We start from the raw sequence: 20649 nt of genomic DNA on the forward strand, positions 1-20649 counted from the left end.
AAAAGTAAATAAAAATTAAATGCCGATGATTTAAACTGATCTTTATTCTTTTCAAGAACACCAGAAACCACATAAAAGCAAAAAAGAAATGGGCTGTATCGCACCACATGTGAGTAAAGCAATCCATAGCAACTGACTTACATAAACACCAGAAAACAGGGGAAAGTCTAAGTTACAAAGACAAATGGTCTATGAGTCTTAATTAGATGTTAGTAAAATCAGAGCAATTTGAGGAAAAAAAGAAACTTCAAGAGGAGGAGTGCACTGAAGGGGTTAAATCATACCAATTTATATATAAAAGCTTATATGGCTTATACCCGATAAAAGCATGTAAGAAACATGAAAACCAGCATCTAACAGAAAACATTAAGAGTCTGTGCTTAAGCATGAAGTAAAAAAAGGAAATATGCTGCAAAAAATAAAATAGCCATTCATTTCATAATTATCCCATTTTCATATTATTCACTCATCATTATACTTGTACTGAATGTATATAATTTATCACAGGGAAGCAAAATCTCTACACTTCTCCCTACCTTAGATTTTTAGTCAAAATGAATGCAAACAATCACGTGGGATTCAGCCAAGCAGTGACGTTAAATTCTGCTCTGTCAGAGAGAGCATCTGTCAAGCCCACATTTAAACTGCTGCCTGCCTGTGCAGCAGCTGAGGAACTGTGGATTTCACATTATAGACTAAAACCTCAGTAAAACTGCTCAAAAATCCTTCCTGCAGCTGCCAGGCAACAACGAAAGAAGAGAGGTAAATCCTATTCTTTTCCAACACAATCGAAGCACTACATTCTAGCTCTGGCTGCTTCACATTGCAGCTCAGTGTTATTACTAGAAATATGGATACGGAGAAGAGAACACAGCACTGCATTGTCCGGCCAGGAAAACAGCAGATGTAAAAAGCTTCAATGCATCAACTGTCGGGAAGAGTCAACAGTGCTCCAAATAGAACGGACAACTACAGCTCTTTTGTTTAACGAAAGAGAGAGGAAATGAAAGAAAGGGAAAATTTCAGAAGACTAGGACCCATATGAACAAGGAGGGTAACTGGAAGACAAGCAGACAGATGGACACTTTGGATACTGTGACAAGCGATCGCAGGAGGCAGACTGTTGGGGGATGTGCGCATGTTCGATAGCATCTTTTTTGCTGAAGTGATGGCGTGCCAAAAGTATTTTCAGTGGGCATAATCCTCTCCACATTAAATGGCCTGACCAAGAAAGGTATGTCGATATCTTGTTCATTTAAATGTGTTACCTTTTTATAGCCCTGGAGGCACTAATAGGTGATAAACAAGTTTATACAGTTCACTGCCCTTGAAAGTATGAAAGGGTTTCTTAATATATAATTTTAAAAATTGTCATTGTTCAGAAGACAAGCTGTCACTGCTTTATTCAGCTAAATATGCACCTTCGAGTAATTCTGGATTATAGACATATAAGAGGGAAAAGGCAAATAATAATAATATGTGCTTAAAGGATTCTCTGAGAAATTAAACTTAAATAAAAAATCCGTAGCCCTTCATAGAAAACATAGCAAACCTTTATCAAATTAGGTCATTCAGAATCCTTATCTAGTAAATTAAAGTGCTCTCTTAAAAATGGCTATCAAAAGAGACAATGCAGTGAAATTACATTAAATAGTGTCAAGGATAATACTGAGTTTTTTCCAAAGTCTTTTTAAAACAAAATCTTAATATATAATAGCTTTTAGTAACAAAAGCTCCAATATCTATCTCTCTAAATAAAGATAATGAATACAACCTCATAGTATCAACAAATTTTAAGTATTCCTGGGCTATAAGACGATACACTAAAAGGAAAGCATTAGCACAGGATCACATAAGGTAGTGTAAGTTTATGCACAACACCACAATAGAGTCACGTTATTACAGTGTCCATGAATACAACTTTCAACAAAGAGATACCAATAGTTGCTAAAAATTCCACTACCTTAAATACTGAGCTTTTATTTTAGATATAGACTGATTCTAAATGACTATATCTAAAGTTGTTGCTGATGATCATTTTAAAAGTGAAATTCAAAAATATAATATGCAAATACCTTGATATAAAAATATCCACAAATAGCAATACAAGGTCAAAAAATTAAATATAAATCTAGCTAACGTACTTCCAGGCTACATTAATATGTAGTCTAACTGCTGCCACTATATGTGTGTGCAGGACAGAGATAAATCAAATAAACTATTTTAGCAACAATCATAGTTAGAATAGCAACTCAGAGCTCGAGAAATCAAAGATAATTCTAAAATTTTACAAACCTATCAAAGATCCTGATTTGTCCTCAGTTTCACATCAGAATTCAACAGCTTATTATTTAATAATCACAAAAGACAAACATTTTTAAGACATATGTAAGCATTGCATTCTGAAATCAAGATGGAACAAGTTTACAGGCCCTATTACATCTCAACATCAGCTCTCACTCATACCCATGAATTTTCATTCTAATCTAAATACTAAAATCAGATAGTACTGTAAATATATGGTTGTAAAAATCTCAAGTACCTCTTGATACCTTTATCTCTCAATGTTAAAGTCCTCAGTTCAGCAGTTTTATAAGCTAGGCATCTCAAAACTAAAGTGTGTAAGTTTCTCTATTAAAGCATCACTTAAATCTAGGACTGTTCCAATAGACTAAAGATATCAACTTTTAAAAGCCAAATGATAAAAACTGTGGCTGTGTATACTGAACAGCATTTTACAGTGACAATATTCCCATGAACTTCAGATGTAAATATACATTAATAACTTGAAAATATTATCAAAAAAGAATCATGAGAGAAATCAAAGCTATTTCTATTCTGAAAATGTAAAAAGTGCAAAAGTATTTTGCATACCAAAATATTTTAACTTTCTTGCCTTGTTCTCGCTTTTCAAGAATTAAAATACAACAGGCAATAACTAGAGAATAATTTTATCATTTAATAAAAGGAAGAAAAGTTATTTCGATTTTATTTTCTTTTTAACAGAAAAATTATAATACCTGAGAAACTTTTAATAAAGAATTTTTAAAGGCTAGACACATAGACTTCATTTAGCCTCAGCAGCTTAATATTTACAAACATAAAAATATCATGAAGTTTAATTAAGATGCATATCTACCACACATTGTTATAAAATACTAGGACAAAAATTATGTTAGATTACAATATGTAATAATTTTCTGTTTTCTGTAACAATGAAATACTTTACAGACATCATTTCAGGTATACTGCTTTCATAAAAATAACTTATTAATTATGATTATTTTCTTCCATTCATTTATTTAGTCCTTTATTCAAACATCTGACCTTATATTTATTGCTTTTTAAGCCATCAAATTTGTACTTTCAAAAAATCTAAATGATTGAACTTCAACCAGATTTCAAGCATTATTATATCAACAGAAAGCTAATATATTTATCTTTGTAATACTTAAGCCAGATAATCAAATAAATTTAAAAGGCAGCTTTTGTTTCTTTTAAATTCACACACATAACCCTTGTATCTACCAGTCTCTTTATGAGGTAGAGGGGGAGTCATAACTATTTATCTAATGTATCATTTGGAAATAAAAGCTTAAAAATAGTTCCCTGGTCTAAACAGAACAGCCAACTATTTATAAGAACAAGAAGGAAAAAATGAGCTTCTAAATCAGAATGCTCAGCTGTATTATTTGCAGCTTAGCTCATAGAAAAACTATGTTCTGTTGGTACAGTGAATAGCCTTGGTCTTCATTATAGTAATGTGAGATTAAAATTCATGTAAATAAACTCTAATAAATAGCAAAACAGATGATGTTTTTTAAATCCCAAACTTAAAAACACACAGTTCATATCTCTCAAAATGATTAAATAATTTTTTACATTTGAGAAATATTATAACTTCTAAAAGTACTATGTAATCTCAGAAACCACAAATTTTTCAACCCTGGTGCCTGTAACACCTCAGAAATTCGTTCAAATTCCCACCCACTTGCTCCTCCTAGTGGCTGCTACTAGAATAGTACTTTTCATTCATTTATACCTAACACTTTCAATCAATATTTTCCAAGTACTTAACATGATTTATGTGATTTTTACTCTGTAACTACTCAGTAACATGAAAATTTCCATGTTAATTAAATATCATGTCAGGGTTAAACAAATTTTTTATCACCACAAATCTCTCAATATCACAGGCTAAATGACCATATGTATTTACATATACACTATAATTTCAAATAAGCAAATGATCCTGCATTAAAATTATTTAATTTGTTGTCTTTTGCTTAAAGAAATAATTTTCATAATAAAAAGTTCAAAAAATTAAAAATTACACATTCATTAGTCCTTCTTCTCACAATGTTTTTTCTCTTAATGGAATTCAAACTACAGCTCTTTGCCCACCTCTACCTTAGTTCAGAAAAACTAAGAACAAACAGAAAAAAGTAAGAACAAATACATACAACTTTGTGCTATGCACAGACGACCTTGTTGCAAGACAACACAACCAGTTCTTCGTATGTGGCATCATGAATCTCCCATACTGACATCTTATAACCTCTTTTAAAATCTCGAGCACTAATTGTTGTGCTATTAGAAGTCCTAAAAATTTAACAAATTCTTAGAACACAGCATAACTCAAGAATTTAAAAATATATTTTAAATAAATTTAAAAAGTTAAGTACTTGGATATGATAGTAGCTACTACCTGTATTTTGTAGGGAACCTGGAAAGACTGTTCAAGGTAGTTCTTGGTTTAATTCTAACACAGAGATAAGTGATAGTGTTCTGCCAAAGCCATAGATAATTAAAGATAATGCATGCTATATTTTTTAATCAATTTTAAGTCTAAGTAAGGACAATCATCTCCTGAATACTTCACACATGCAGAAGGTTAAAATTAGAAAAGAGTACTTAAAAATGTTCAACATTTATTACTGTCTAAAAATCCTATGCTGAAGTTACTGGACCCTGAAAATTAATTTTGACAGGTGCTTCTTCTCATTGACTTTCTCAACACAGTAGGGGCCAGTGGAAACATGCCAAGCAGTGTACTGTGACTAACAGAACTCTGCCACAATCAACCTTGCACCGTCTGTCCCACAACTGATACATGACCATTTTACAAAAAAGGCCACTGACTGTGCACCATACCACCAATGGTATGTCAAATCAATTTTAATTAATGCCAATAAAATTTCCATCTGCTCTCTAGGCCTTCTTATGTGGCCTTTCTCAGGAATCTAGAAACATTTTTCTCTTCTACATGCATACAACTTTTAAATCTTTAACTTGGGTCAAAAGTATAAATGACTGGAAGTATTGAGAATGGAAATAAGTAGAAGAAAATTAATCCAACACATCTCTTTAAAATGACCCTTTTGCTACAAAGTTATATTGTTAAAGAAATTAATACTGTTCTCAGTGATGTTGTTATGCTGCCAATGGGAAACAAATTATCAGTTTTGTTCCTGGGTTATCATATTTTCACAGCTTAAGAAATTCATATTTGCCTTAATTTTATTAGCATCCAAAGTCCCTTTTAGGCAGTTTTGTAAGATTTGGCATTTTGTAAACTTTTATGCTTCCTCTTTATAGCATGACTGCGAGGGATACGACGTGACCAAATTAGAAAATGATTGCCAAAGAATAGTATTGATTCAGAAGAAGATAACATTTTCAGTCACCAGTGTCTCATATACCACTACTGGACATTTACAACATGCTTCAGTGCCGGAGAAGACACTGCTGTTTTGCAAAGATGACCTGGAATGCCAAAAGGTCTCTGTTCCGTACCCATCTTATCGGAATACTTTCTTTAGTGCTTCTTTTTGCTATGTTTTTGTTTTTTAATCATCATGACTGGCTGCCAGGCAGAACTGGATTCAAAGAAAACCCTGTGACATATACTTTCCGAGGATTTCGTTCTACAAAAAGTGAGACAAACCACAGCTCCCTTCGAAACATTTGGAAAGAAACAGTCCCTCAAACTCTGAGGCCTCAAATAGCAACTAACGCTAATAATACAGACCTGTCACCACAAGGAGTTACAGGCCTGGAGAATACACTTAGTGCCAATGGAAGTATTTACAATGAAAAAGGTACTGGACATCCAAATTCTTACCATTTCAAATACATTATCAATGAGCCTGAAAAATGCCAGGAGAAAAGTCCTTTTTTAATACTGCTAATAGCTGCAGAACCCGGACAAATAGAAGCTAGAAGAGCTATTCGGCAAACTTGGGGCAACGAAAGTCTAGCACCTGGTATCCAAATCACACGAATTTTCTTGTTGGGCATAAGTATTAAGCTAAATGGCTATCTTCAACGTGCAATACTGGAAGAAAGCAGACAATATCATGACATAATTCAACAGGAATACTTAGATACATATTATAATTTGACCATTAAAACACTAATGGGTATGAACTGGGTTGCAACATACTGTCCACATATTCCATATGTTATGAAAACTGACAGTGACATGTTTGTCAACACTGAATATTTAATACAGAAGTTACTGAAGCCAGACCTGCCTCCTAGACATAACTATTTTACTGGTTACCTAATGCGAGGATACGCACCCAATCGAAACAAAGATAGCAAGTGGTACATGCCACCAGACCTCTACCCAAGTGAACGCTACCCTGTCTTCTGTTCTGGAACTGGCTATGTTTTTTCTGGAGATCTGGCAGAAAAGATTTTTAAAGTTTCTTTAGGTATCCGTCGTTTGCACTTGGAAGATGTGTATGTAGGGATCTGTCTTGCCAAGTTGAGAATTGATCCTGTGCCCCCTCCCAATGAGTTTGTGTTCAATCACTGGCGAGTTTCTTACTCAAGCTGTAAATACAGCCACCTAATTACCTCTCATCAGTTCCAGCCTAGTGAACTGATAAAATACTGGAACCATTTACAACAAAATAAGCACAACGCCTGTGCCAACGCAGCAAAAGAAAAGGCAGGCAGGTATCGCCATCGTAAGCTACACTAGACAACTTTTTTTCAAATGTGCAATCTGTAAATATTCCTAAAAGCATGTGTAATTAAAACTGATTACATCCATAGGACAAGTTTTAGTTAAAACTCATCACATAAAGGAATTCAAAAAGTTATTTTTTTATTTCTGAAAAAGGTAATTCTTAAAACTACAACATTATATAACAAAAAAGTATCCCAAAAGAATCTATAAAAACCTGTATGAGGGGATTCTGTGTATTAACATGCAATAACAAGCATGCATAAATCAATGGTTCAAGCCCCGTGTTAGGGGCCAATAAAATGTATTTGCATATATTTTCCATGTAAATTTTAATTTAGAAAATGAAGACAGTCAAAAGACCCTTCATTTTATATTTAGCTTTTTGTTTTAATACATAATTAAGTGTAAATAAAACATTAATATCAATTTTAAGGAAACTTTGTAACTGAGCAAAGGACAAATTTTCTGACCTGACTATTCTAGGGTTCTAAAAACTGTATTCCATGCAATAAGATTGAGTTGAGTTATTCCATAAATACATTCATAAAGCTCAGATGTTTCATCAATGCACTTCTCAACAAAGTATTTACCTTTCGAAAGTAATTGAGATATTCATTTTAATTTCCTTTATCAATACTCACATATATTGGGGAAAATTATTTTGACATGATGTGATAAAATGTAAAAAATTAATGTGTCTCAGGCTCAAGTTTTTATAAAAAAAGTTATTAAATGTTTCAAAATAGATAAATTGTTTCTCATTGATGTTAAGGCCAAGCTAGTTTTTCAATAGTTATTCAATTAAATCCATCATTGCACTCTTAAAGAGTATCACCATTTAACTTCAAGTATATCTGACTTCAAGTAGATCTACAAAAATAACTGAAGCAAAAGCAACACTTAAAGGCACAAATAGGTTGTACCGCTGAAAAAAGACAAAGAGTGCAGGTGTGGTTTCATTCAATACATTTTTAAGATGCATGTCTGCCAAACTGCAACACATGGGAAGTTTATTTCCTGACAGCAGGTGTACACATGCCAATACTTAATCATTTTATGGCACCTATTTCTTTATCTGAGTGCCAAGTTTACAAACCTGCAGTTTTTAATTTGGTAGATGACAAATATTCTGCATCACCAATTAAAAACCTTTCTGGGAGGGATGGGGGAAAACTACAAATGTTTGATGAACACTTGATTCTAGGATGAACAATGTATACAATGCACTTTTATCAAGTTTTTAATAAAAAATGGTAAACAAAATACTTTACTGAGTGTTATAATACAAATATTTTCACAGTAATTTTGTTTGGCTCCATCATAAATTTTCAAATCAAGAGATATCAATTCACTAACTTTAAAATAGTGTTTTTATTCTATACAAGTAAATTTATCCATCTTGATTTAGAATGTTTCTTATCTTAATTCTAATAATAATCATTTTATCCCTGATTCTACTATGAAGGAATAAAACACCAGAACAGAACTATAAACATCTGTTAAGGTAGAAAATCAAAAGAACTATTTAAGTACTTATTTAGTATGTTGCATTCTATTAACATTCAATTTCTCCCTGACTTTCAAATCAGTAGCCTAAGTGTTCTATTCTATTATACATCCAGTAATTCTGAAAGCTGATATATAACACCCCCTAGTTCTTGGTTCAAGTCTGTTTCTCACTTATTCTATATGATTACAGAAACATCAGAATCACTAAATAAAAGTGTAAACATGTGTAAACATGAGAGGGTAACACCAAATTAGATCAGTAAGTTTGATGAAAGACAAAAGGAATCCTTCCGTCAGGGTAATGTTCTCTGATTTATATTTCAAAAGTTAAAAAAAAAAAAAAAGAAAAAAAGGAGTACGCGTGCATGCGCACGTTTGTGTATATGTGTGTGTACGTACACAGGTGTGTACACAGAAACAGAACCCAAGTGCTATTTGTACAAATTATGGTTATAGTGCAAGATCTTTCAAGACAGTAATTTCCTTCTGGAAAAAGTCAAGTTTAAAAACACTGACTTACGAAAAACAGACTTTTTTAACAGACACCTAAATTCCTCCTATCTCAGGTATCAATTTAAAATCATTTTCTATATTCCTAATAATACAGTCTTGGAAAATAATGATAACCTTGTGACATTCTGAGTCCTCAAAGGGGATTGGATCAAATAAAGTTTCTTAGTACTGTTGAAAATCCTTATTTTAAAATAAATATTCTACCATTAATTTATTTTTGACTTGTCACTCTCAACAATATGCCAAGTTGATTTCTTGAGCAAAATGCTCAAGATAACATATTTAAACATCTCACCACTTGTTAACTGTGCCTTCTTCATTCCAGTACTATGCAGTTTTTGTATACATAAAAATATAAAATTGAATGACAGTATTACCATTTGGTAAAAGGAATGATTACAGGAACTATGTAATTTTTTTGCTCAAATAGGTACTTTAGAAGATGAAAACACCAAAAACTTTCAATACTTACAACACCAGTTTATTTTGATCAAGGTTTGAAGTAACGAAATTCTCATTCAACCAAATAATTTAGATTTCTCCTCACTTCACTGTATATAGCATAATCACATATAATCTCAACTGGAATTTTATTAATGTCTATTTCCAGCAAATCCTTCAAAAATAGCACCAATAACAGCAGTGCAGTCAGCGATTTACTGACTGTGTAAGCAGTGTGCTTGGTACTGTATTAAAGCATTTTACATATATGATCTCGTATAATCCTCATAAACAATACTAAGAGATAAAAAAGAAAGATTCATGGAGAGGTTAAATATCTAAGATCACACAGCTAGCAAAGCAGCAGGTTTCCATTCCAAAGAGCATGCTCTCAATCACTCTGCTGTTCTGCTATACGTTTCACATATGACAACTGCTAAAAAGTCTAAAGAGCTCAGCAAAAGCGGCCTGTCCCTCTATGCTCCCACTCTCTGCTTGTTCTTCATCTTTGCCAGGGCCTCCAGGCTTCACAGCCATTTTCACATGCTGGAAGGGCGCCTGAGGTGCAAATAAAGAGAAGGGCAAGGGGAGAGTATCTGACCCCCAGTTATTTTCTCTTCTTTTCAGTTGTTTATAAATGGTAACCAGAACCTTTGGAAGGCATGTACATTACTTGCTCATCTCTTGCTACTTAGGGCCCTAAGGTACATCTATAAACACAGGCAAGTGGCACTTAGGAATTATAAAATGTGCTTCTTTTAAAGCACAATTGATAATTTTTAAAAGACAGAAGTGGCACTACATTTACTCATCCTACTGTTATTCACCTACTGTTTTGCTGTGACATGGTAAAGCCTATTTATCCAGCTTATTTAGGTAAAAATTTTTTTCCTGCTTATCTAAGAAATTTCACTATTTAAATTAACCTAGGTTTTAAAAGCTCTTTCCCCCCTAATCCCTGTCTAAATACATTTCTAATATACCTCAGAGAATGTCAATGTAGAATTTAGACATTACTCCCAGAAGGCAGGTAATGTCATCAAATATTAAAATGGGCCAGAATCCCTACTACCAGCAAATTGTACAGTAATACAATTGTTCCCAGCTCCTATGATGATTCCATAACGTTCTGTAAGACCATGCCCTCTGTGCGCTCTGCCACCTGAACAAATCAGGGTGCAAAGGGATCCAAGAACAACTTCTCTATTAAAGACCAGCTGAAGATTTTGTTATCTGTTCATAATTAGTATTCACAGCAAGCCTCAGAAGAGCAATAAAGCTCTTGTGCATACAACATGATGGAGCTGAGACTATGTTGCAATAAATGCCTTATTAATGGGAAGAGATCAGGGAAACAAGAGTTTGGGGCTTGTGTTCCTAAGGTCACGCCACCATGAAGGAAGACCAACACATCCCCAAAGTAACCACAAAGATGACTGTCTGAGCTTGACACAATGTAAAATGTTGTTTGAGCCTAGAAATTAATGAGCAGAAAGAACTAGCCCCTTGTTTCACATTTGCTTAAAATTTGTTTAAAGTTGCCTTACATTCTCCTTTATCAGAAATCTGTTTGTATCATGACAAGGTAAAAAAAAAAACAAAAAACATAGCTACAGCCTTTTTCCTGACAGAAGAGAGGTTAAGAGAATGACTCCTATACACTTAAGAGAGAAAGCTAATAACTGGGCAAAAAAAAGAGGGGTAAACATGATTTTTACAAAAATAAAACAAAGCTTTTAATCAAAGTTCATAAGTAAAACTTCTAATTTAAAGTACAATTGTTCCTTGTTATGGGGGGAGGGATTGGTTCCAGGACTCCCTGTGGATATGAAAATCCACAAATGCTCAAGTATCACGTATAAAATGGCATAGTGTTTGCATATAACACATGCACATCCTCACATACACTTCAAATAATCTCTAGGTTGCTTATAATCCTATGATGTAAATGCTATGTAAATAGTTGTGATACTGTGCTGTTAGGGAACAATGACATGCAAAGAAGTTTGTGCATGTTCAGTACAAATGTTTTTGGGTTTTGTTTTTGTTTTTTAATATTTTTGATCGACGGTTGAATCCACATGGAACCCATGGACACAGAGGGTCAACTGTATTTGTATGTCTGTATGAATGTCTGTAAGTATACGTACATTCAAAATATATATATATATATATATATGTAAACCCAAGTTATCTTCTCTCATCCCCAAACTTAATACTTTTTCAGCATTCCCCATCTCAGTGAATGGCTAACACCAGTCAACTGATCACAAAGGAATACCAGGAATCACCTTTCATCTATCCCAAAGACCTGGATCCTTACTGGAATCTATCTGTTATTCTTCATCTTACTCCTCTAATATAGCATCTCTCACTTTTGAACTACTACAATGCCTTTATAACCAGTTTCCTCATATCCACATAATCTGTTGCCAATATTACAGCCAAAATGGTACTTTCAAAACACAAAGCTGCTGAGCACAACGGCTCGCACCTGTAATCCCAGCACTTTAGGAGGCCAAGGTAGGAGGATCACTTGAGGCCAGGAGTTTGAGACCAGCCTGAGTAACACTGCGAGACCTCATCTCTACAGGGAAAAAAAAAAAACACAGCCAGGCATATACCTGTAGTCCTAGCTACTCGGGAGCTGAAGCAGGAGGATCACTTGAACTCAGGAGTTTGAGGCTGCAAGGAGCTGTTATCATGCTTGGGCACGATAACAGCCTGGCAACAGAGCAAGACCCTGTTTCAAAATAAAACCAAAAAAGAAAAAACCAAAAAAACCCACAAAGCTGTTCATGTCATCCACTGCTTCAATGGCTTCTCAATGCACTTAGGATAAATACCAAAATCCTGAAAACCCTTCACCAGCTACAAGGTTCGTAAATGATTCTCTCCCTTGTTAAGGCTAATCTCTCTACCTAATCTTTTGATCCCATTCCTACCTTTTACCTCATTATAAATTATTGTCTCTCTCCCTCAAGATTGATTTGAAAAGCAAAAAACAAAAAAAAATCCTAAACGAGGAACAGTGAACTAAAATCTGACTTTATAACAGTCTCACGCTTTTTTTTAAAGCCTTTTTATTTTGTTTAAAGGAAACTTTTTTATGGTATCAAATCAAATTCTCTCTGTAGTGAGCAAGTATAACAGTGATATGGAGAGAAGGGATTCCAGAGACGTTAGGAAGTAAGGTCTATAGGTCTTAACAATGCCTGGATACTCCTGGAGATGAGGGAGGAAGTACGTAGCAAGGATGATGCCCAAGATTCTGCCCTGAACACTGAAGAGATGACAGTGCCATTCACCAAGAGAGAAAACACTGTATAAGAACCTGATTCGCCAGGGACAACATAATAAAGAACCATCAAGCAACATACAAAAGGACCATCAAGTGGCACTGAGGACCTATATATTAAAAAGCATCAATAACAATGATAATAAAGTATAATTACCACTCTAAACACATGAAAGAATAGGAAGTAACTAAAAATATAATGCATAATATGAGCTTAAAATTCATTTGATAAATACTTTCCAAGTGACACCTATATATCAAAGTACTCTGTTCTCAGCTCTGAAGATATAGAGGAAGGCGAAAAGAACATGGTTTCTACTTTTAGACTCTTATCAAAAAAAAAAAAAGTCAAAAGAAGTAAGAAAATTACTAGAAGAAAAGGTCTCTGAAAAAGTGACCACTAAACTGAGATCTGAATTATGAGAAGGAATCAGTCTTATTAAGAGCCAGGGGAAGAATGTTCTAGGCAAAGAGAACTGGAAGGATAAAAGCCAGGAGGTGGAGAAGAAATTGACAAGTTGTTGAAAAACTCAGAAAAAGCTAATGACTGCTATATTTGCCTTTGGGGTCTTAGTCATAACTTCTTTGCCCAACAGAAATAAATAAATGGGAGTTAATTAAATTAAAAAGCTTCTGAGCTAAATAAATAATCAATAGTTAATAGACAAGCTACAGAATGGGAGAAAATATTTGTAAACTATACATCTGATAAAGGACTAATATCCAGAAACCACAAAGAACTCCAACAAATCAACAAGAAAAAAGCAAACAACCCCATTAAAAAGTAGGCAAAAGACATGAACAGAAGTTTTTTGGAAGAACATAGACAAATGGCTAACAAATGTATGAAAAAATGCTCAACGTCACTAATCATCAAGGAAATGCAAATTAAAACCACAATACCACCTTACCCTTACCAGAATGGACATTATTAAAAAGTGAAAAAATAATAGATGCTGGCGTGGTTGCAGAGAGAAACACTTACACACTGTTGGTGGGACTACAAATTAGTACAACCTCTATAGAATGCAGTGTGGAGATTCCTCAAAGAACTTAATGTAGACTTAGCATTCAATCCATCAATCCCACTACTGGGTATCTACCCAAAGGAAAAGTGGGTGTCTTATTGACACCTGCATCCAAATGTTTATTGCAGCACAATTCACAATTGCAAAGATGTAGAATCAACTAAGTGCCCTTCAATTCACGAGTGGATAAAGAAAATATGATATGTATATGATATGTATATCATATCATATGTATATGTCTATGGAGTACTACTCAGCCATAAAAAGGAATGAAATAACGTCTTTTGTGGCAACTTGGACGGAACTGGAGACCATTATCCTAAGTGAAGTATCTCAAGAATGGAAAACCAAACACTATATGTTCTCACTAGTAAGTGGGAGCTAATAGATGGGTACACACAGGCACAAAGCAATATAAAGGACATGAGAAACCAAGGGAGGGGGGAAGGAGGGTAGGTGTGAGATAAAAACTTACCTATTGGGTACAATAAATACTATTCTGGTGATGAGCACACCAAAAGCCTCAACTTAAGTATTATACAAGATATCCATGTAACAAATACACTTGTACCCCCTTAATTAATATTCTGGAATTAGAAAAAACTAATCAACATTTTTTTAAAAAAAGGCAGTGAAGCAAAACCGCAACCAAGACTTTTCTTAACAAGTAGTGTCCCTTTACTTAAGGGCACAGACTTGTGGATAGAATTCAGAAGGTCCCTGAATTCTGATGAGAAAAAAAAATTATACGATTTTATTTTTATCGGCCTCTAACTGAAAATAACATTTCCTTCCTTCATGAATGTAGATAAACAAGCCACAGAAATATTAGTAATGGTTGTGACTTTGTCACCAACAGAAATCAGGTATTTTCATTATCACCTTACAATAGTTACAGATATCTTGAAATATTATGTATGCTCACCATACTTTAAAATTTTGGCATTTGTCAAATTTGTCACTAGATCTTGTTATTTAATACATCAGTAAAGAAGCACAAAATATTATGGCATAAATGTGTATTTTTAAAATATCTGGATAATTTTACTTCAATATAATTGGTTTTCTTTATCTTATGCATTCTATTTTATGCATTAAAAACAGCATTCAGAGAGAAGATTCACAGGATTCAACAATCTGCCAAACAGGTCCATGGCACAAAAAAGATCATGAACTACAATAAAAGAAACAAGATACCTCATAACTAAATACAACTTATGGTGCTTGTTTGGGTCCTATTTCCAATAAATGAACTACAAAAATAGTTTTCAGAAAAACCAAAGAAATTGGGAAAAGAACTATCTGATGATATCAACATGTTTATTTTGTGGTGTAAAATAATGGCACTATGGCTATGTAAAAAAAGCCTGTATGTTTTAGAGATGCAAAGTATGCAGTAACAAAATGACAATGTCCGGATTTTGCTTTAAAATGTTTCAGGAAAAAGGGAAGAGGTAGAATAGATGAATAGTAGTTTAAAAATGATAATTACAGAATCTCTGTGATGGGCAGATGGAAGATCATGTGCTATTTTCTCCAATTTATGTTTGAAATTTTTCATAATTAAGGAGTTAAGAAAACAAAAATAAAAAAGCATCTCCTTTTGGTAGCTGCTTTGCAAAAAGGAGCCCCTCTAAAAGAAAAAAAAAACAATTACAAAGAGGCATTACCTGTCAGAAAGCAAACTAGAGAATGATGCTCCTTTCTCTAAGCTGACGTCCTACAGCAGGTTGCCTGTCTTGATGAGTGTGCAAGCTAACTAGGGACTTTTTTTTTTTTTTTTTTGAGACAGAGTCTTGCTCTGTTGCCCGAGCTAGAGTGCCATGACGTCAGCCTAGCTCACAGCAACCTCAAACTCCTGGGCTCAAGCGATCCTTCTGCCTCAGCCTCCCAAGTAGCTGGGACTACAGGCATGCGTCACCATGCCCGGCTAATTTTTTTTATATATATACTTTTAGTTGTCCAGATCATTTCTTTCTATTTTTTAGTAGAGACAGGGTCTCACTCTTGCTCAGGCTGGTCTCAAACTCCTGACCTTGAGCGATCCACCCGCCTCGGCCTCCCAGAGTGCTAGGATTACAGGCGTGAGCCACCACGCCCGGCCCTAACTAGGGATTTTCCTCTTTCCTGTTCCATTATGTTCAGGGAAGACAAGAATCCTTAAAATTTGCTATGGTATTATTCATATTTTATGAGCATGCACTGTCTGAAGGCACTCATTCATTCATTTCAAAGAAAAAAACCCTATTTTCCCATTATATCAGCTGCCTAGAAATAGAAAATTAGATCTTTGATCAAATTAGCACATGTTGGCATTACAAATAGCAATAATTTAGGAGCAATAATCATATAATCGTAAGCTACCAGGTACTGATTAAGTTTAGGCTTTATATTTAGAAGAACCTGAACTTTATATTCAGAACACAGTAGGAGGAGGAGAAGGAAAGCTAAATGGTTGCAAATACACACAAAGGATGTAATGCCAGGTAACTGCAGTCTCCATGGCTGGTAGAAAGCAACACACTGGATAAGAGGGGGAAGGAATGCTGCACTTAAAGAACTGGACCATAAAAGATGGTCCCCAGGCTATCAAAAAATGACTACAAGTGAAAAGAGCTGGACTATACATCACTCTGGTCTTAACGTACTTAAGGCAGGGAGATGAACCAGGTTCTACAACCTGCAGGGAGGTGGGTTTGCTAATCCTCTCTTCTCCATGCCCATTTACACTGTCCTGAGCTCCAAATTTGCCATCTAACTCAACAGTCTTTCTCATCAACTGCTTTTTTGTCTCTGCACTATACTCTTTTCTCAGCCTGGCTGACTGAGCAAAAAACAAACAAATAAACAAACAAACAAAAAGCAAAAACATCTTATAACTTTGTTCCCCAAATACCATATGATGTCACAATCCAGCAGATATCTTAGTAAAAATGTCATTATGACATTATGAGAAATATTCTTTTAAAAAAATTCCAAAAATCAATCCTATTAACTTTAACCAAACATTCCCAATTATAAAAGATTTACTTGTAAAACTTTTATTCCTTCAGAACTAAGTATATTTTACAATACTGTTTCTCACTACTTTTAGTATAACATCTAAATCCATCATTAACAATTTTCATTTAATATTCTCACATCTCCTAAGATAATTTTAACTACGGTACACAGGCAACAGCCATTATGCAACTGTCTCCACTCTTACAAATATGATGTTAAGTTAGTATGTTTACTTAACAGTTACGTGTGTGTTTAAATAGTATCCTTCCTAAAATTCATCTATCAGTTCCTAAAGACAAAAAATTCAATGAGTACTGATCACTTGAATTAGAAAAAATTGTCGCTCTCTATATCCACTGACAAAAATTTAAGTCAAGAGGTTAGCAAACAACAGCTGTGAGACAAATCCAGGCAACTAATCGTTTTTGCATGACCACAGCCCAAGAATGGTTTTTACATTTTTAAACTGTTGAAAAAAATCAAGATAATATAAAAAATAAAAAGTAATTTTGTGACATGTATAAATTATATGAAATTCAAATTTCAGTATCCATAAAGATTTATTGCAAAGCAACCACACTCATTCACTTGCCTATTGTCTATGACTGCCTTTGTACCACAACAGCAGAATTAAATATCTGTAATAGGAACCAGCGTTAAAGCGGGTACTCACTGCTGGTTGGCACACTACAAATCACAAAGATGCAGTTATACTGCTTTACATTATTTTAATCCTCCAAAAAGCACATATCACTAATATTTTTGTCCTCCCTCCTGTTTATCACTGTATCCCCAAGATCTACAGCATAACACTATTCAACATACAGCAGGCACTCAAGAAATATTTGTTCAATGAATGCGAAACACAGCATTTTGTGTGCCACGCGTTTTGCCATACAGTGATGCTTAAATTTTATTTTCTTAATTACCAGTGCATATATATCATATCAAAACAAGAAGAGAAAAGTACTGTGTTCTCAAGGCACAGTGAAATGTAGACTTTGTTAATGAATTAGATGGCAAAGCACTGTTTGTAAAGACACTAAACCTGGGCTAAAAGGATACAAAATATATCAGTATTACCAGACTAAGCACCCATCACAACGTTCCCAACTCACAGAAAAGCAGTGGTCAGAAAAACTGGAAGTTTAAAAGGAAATATCTCATCACAATAGAATTTCTTCACAAAAATCAAAAATTAAAATTAGGCTGCAAAACAAATTTAAGAGGTTCATTTGTTAGCCAAGGAAGAAAAATAGTTTACCCAATGTGAGTTAAATAAGCTCTATCTGAATGAAGTAGGCAAAAAAAAAATGTATCCAGAGAAAATAAACTTGTTTAAGACTATTAGCCTTTCATCAAGAACTACTGCTTAAAGAGCTGAGGACACTGGGTGCAACAGCAAATGTCAATCAAAAGTCAAGGCAAATGATTGTGTAATTTTCTTTGGCTATTGCTGAGTTAACAGTTGTTACTAACACTACTCAGTTGTTTATTTTAGGAGTCAATGTTACGTTTTGAAATGACTGAGGAATTACCCCCATGAATATTCTACAAGAAACAACTATAGGCAAGAATAATTTCAAAATAGTTCAGAAAACACTAATCAAGTACAACCTGCAGTACAATCTGTTAAAACGTGTTACAACGAATAGTGGTAAATATGTGAGGAGCAGAAAACAGTTTAGATGGACAAATTTACAAAGCTTGTAAAAATGTTAGGCATCCATAGCCTATAGTTACTCATCAGCAGGTATTCTGAAGAAAATACTTTTATTTATCATGTGCTGCCGAGCCATTAGCATCAGCAGTGACTTTACTTGCTCTCACAGATTAACCATCACTAGTTCTATGAATTTTTATTAGAAATAATTGATGTGCCCTACCGCACATAAGTCCAATGGTTTATTAGTAATAAAGTTTTACTGTGATTTTTTTGAGCTCAGAGCCAAGATTAAATTTTTCTGAATGAAAAGATCCAGCCTCAACCACTATTACTAAACACTGAATGGCTTTAAAAATTAGGTTTTGCTACAGATTTGATGGTTGTTCTTAATGAATTCAAATTAAATTACAAGACAAAACAGTGACTATATAAGTAACTATTGTTTTGAGGACAACTAAGGTTGTTTGCATTACAGGTAATCTCATGCTACTTTATATACTTCCCATGTTGTTAAAAATTAAAACAAGAAATGAGAATTCCATTCTCACACAAATCAGCACTGGATATATTTTCCAAACTCAAAGTAGAGTTTAGGCCTCATTCTTCAGACGGCAATACAAATGCAAAAGACATTTCCTTATTTCAAAATCCACGTAACTGTCCAATTGGAGAACTTCCACCAAATCCTCCATTGACAATGATAAGTCTCTAATGTAATGACATGCTAAAAAAGGCAGATATCAAGAAAATAATCTAGAAGTCTAGAAATGCCTTCCGAGTGACAAATATGCTCATTCAATAACATATGCTCATGAAATGATAGTATTTTAGCAGTACCTATCTGTATGAAAAGATATTTTTTTCAAAGATGAAATACACAAAATCTCATTACAGATCAGCATTAATGGATGAATACAATCAATTTGGGTAATAGGGAACACTAACTTTGAACCCCAATTAAGCAAAATATTATCCCTTTAAAAAAGAAATTTCATTCTTCTCATCAGCAAACCAGTATTACACATTGTTATATTATTACATTTGTCATTAACAATTTGTGGAAATTTGATTTATCTCTTATTACGTAAGTATCTACATAATTTCTTTGATTTTGTCTATTGGCCAATAATCCTGAAATATTTACTATCTGCAACCAGGCATAATAGCTCACACCTGTGATCCCAACACTTCGTAAGGCTTCCTGAGGCCAGGAGTTTGAGGCTGCAGTTGGTGGTATGATTCCACCACTGTACCTCAGCCTGGGCAACAGAGTGAGACCCTGTCTCATTGCTATCTGACCTTTTAAAGAAAATGCTTGCCAATCCACAATTTAAATAATTACACTTAAACCTTCTTAAATGACTTGTAGACTAAAAAATGTAAGGCAATAATGAAAACACAAACTATACAAAATCCTGCTATATTACCTATCTTTGTTCATATCTGATTCTTCATTTTTGTATTCTCATTAAAAACAATTTTGCACTGAAGTTTTTAAGAATTCAGCTTAGATAAACACTGAATGGTTTTGGAAACTAGCTTTTATTACAAACTTGATAATTGTTTCTTAATGAATTCAATCTAAAATAATAAGGCAAAATAGTGCTTACATGTAAATCTCATACTGTGGTAAAAGATGGCTTGCTTATTTTAATGTGCTAACACCAAAAATCAATATAGCATAAATAAATAAAAGCCCAAATAAAAATGGTAGATTTTCACTGCAAACCAAATATAAATGTTAGCGTACTTAGTTTAAATGTACCAGTGGAGACTTCAATCATATTTTTATCAGTTGTGTGTATGTGTGGGGGGGAGTATATGTACACGGAGGGGGAAATGGACAGAGAGAGAATAGGAGAAACTTTTCCTATTACTGAAAACAGTTCTGCTAACTTCACTAAATGACATTTATATAAGTATAACCAATTGAGTAAAATGTGAACAAACTATATAATCCACCAATTATTTTTATTAAAATACTCATACTTTGTAATCATGCTATTTATGTATCTCCAGTTTTTCAAATGAATGTCAAAGTAGAATTTTTTAATGCTGCCACCCTGAGGCTGTGTACAATGTTCATCCAAACAAAAAATGATCATGTCTATTTATACATAAAGTCTTCTACAATGGTACTCATATTAGAACTTCTCTATTTGTGCTTTAACTATATTTGGTTTTACACTCATTCTGACTGCATTCTAAATCT

General features: G+C 33.9%; 2 protein-coding genes across 2 annotated transcripts in view; one reads left to right on the top strand and one right to left on the bottom strand.

The window, feature by feature from the left end:
* Nucleotides 1-20649, bottom strand: part of CDC73 (cell division cycle 73) — a 145359-nt gene that overhangs the window by 68675 nt on the left and 56035 nt on the right. The gene's annotated exons all lie outside the window — the stretch shown is intronic.
* B3GALT2 (UDP-Gal:betaGlcNAc beta 1,3-galactosyltransferase, polypeptide 2) lies at nucleotides 639-8249 on the top strand. Its single transcript, XM_012665144.1, has 2 exons — nucleotides 639-1234; nucleotides 5599-8249. Exon 2 carries the CDS (start codon nucleotides 5723-5725, stop codon nucleotides 6989-6991), a length of 1269 nt encoding a protein of 422 aa, XP_012520598.1. The 5' UTR covers nucleotides 639-1234; nucleotides 5599-5722; the 3' UTR covers nucleotides 6992-8249.

This window comes from Propithecus coquereli, unplaced genomic scaffold (assembly GCF_000956105.1).
Source record: "Propithecus coquereli isolate 6110/MARCELLA unplaced genomic scaffold, Pcoq_1.0 Scaffold97, whole genome shotgun sequence".
NCBI lineage: Eukaryota > Metazoa > Chordata > Mammalia > Primates > Indriidae > Propithecus > Propithecus coquereli.

Coding starts and splice junctions, on each gene's coding strand:
- B3GALT2 (XM_012665144.1), top strand. CDS start 5,723: ATGCTTCAGTGCCGGAGAAGACACTGCTGTTTTGCAAAGATGACCTGG.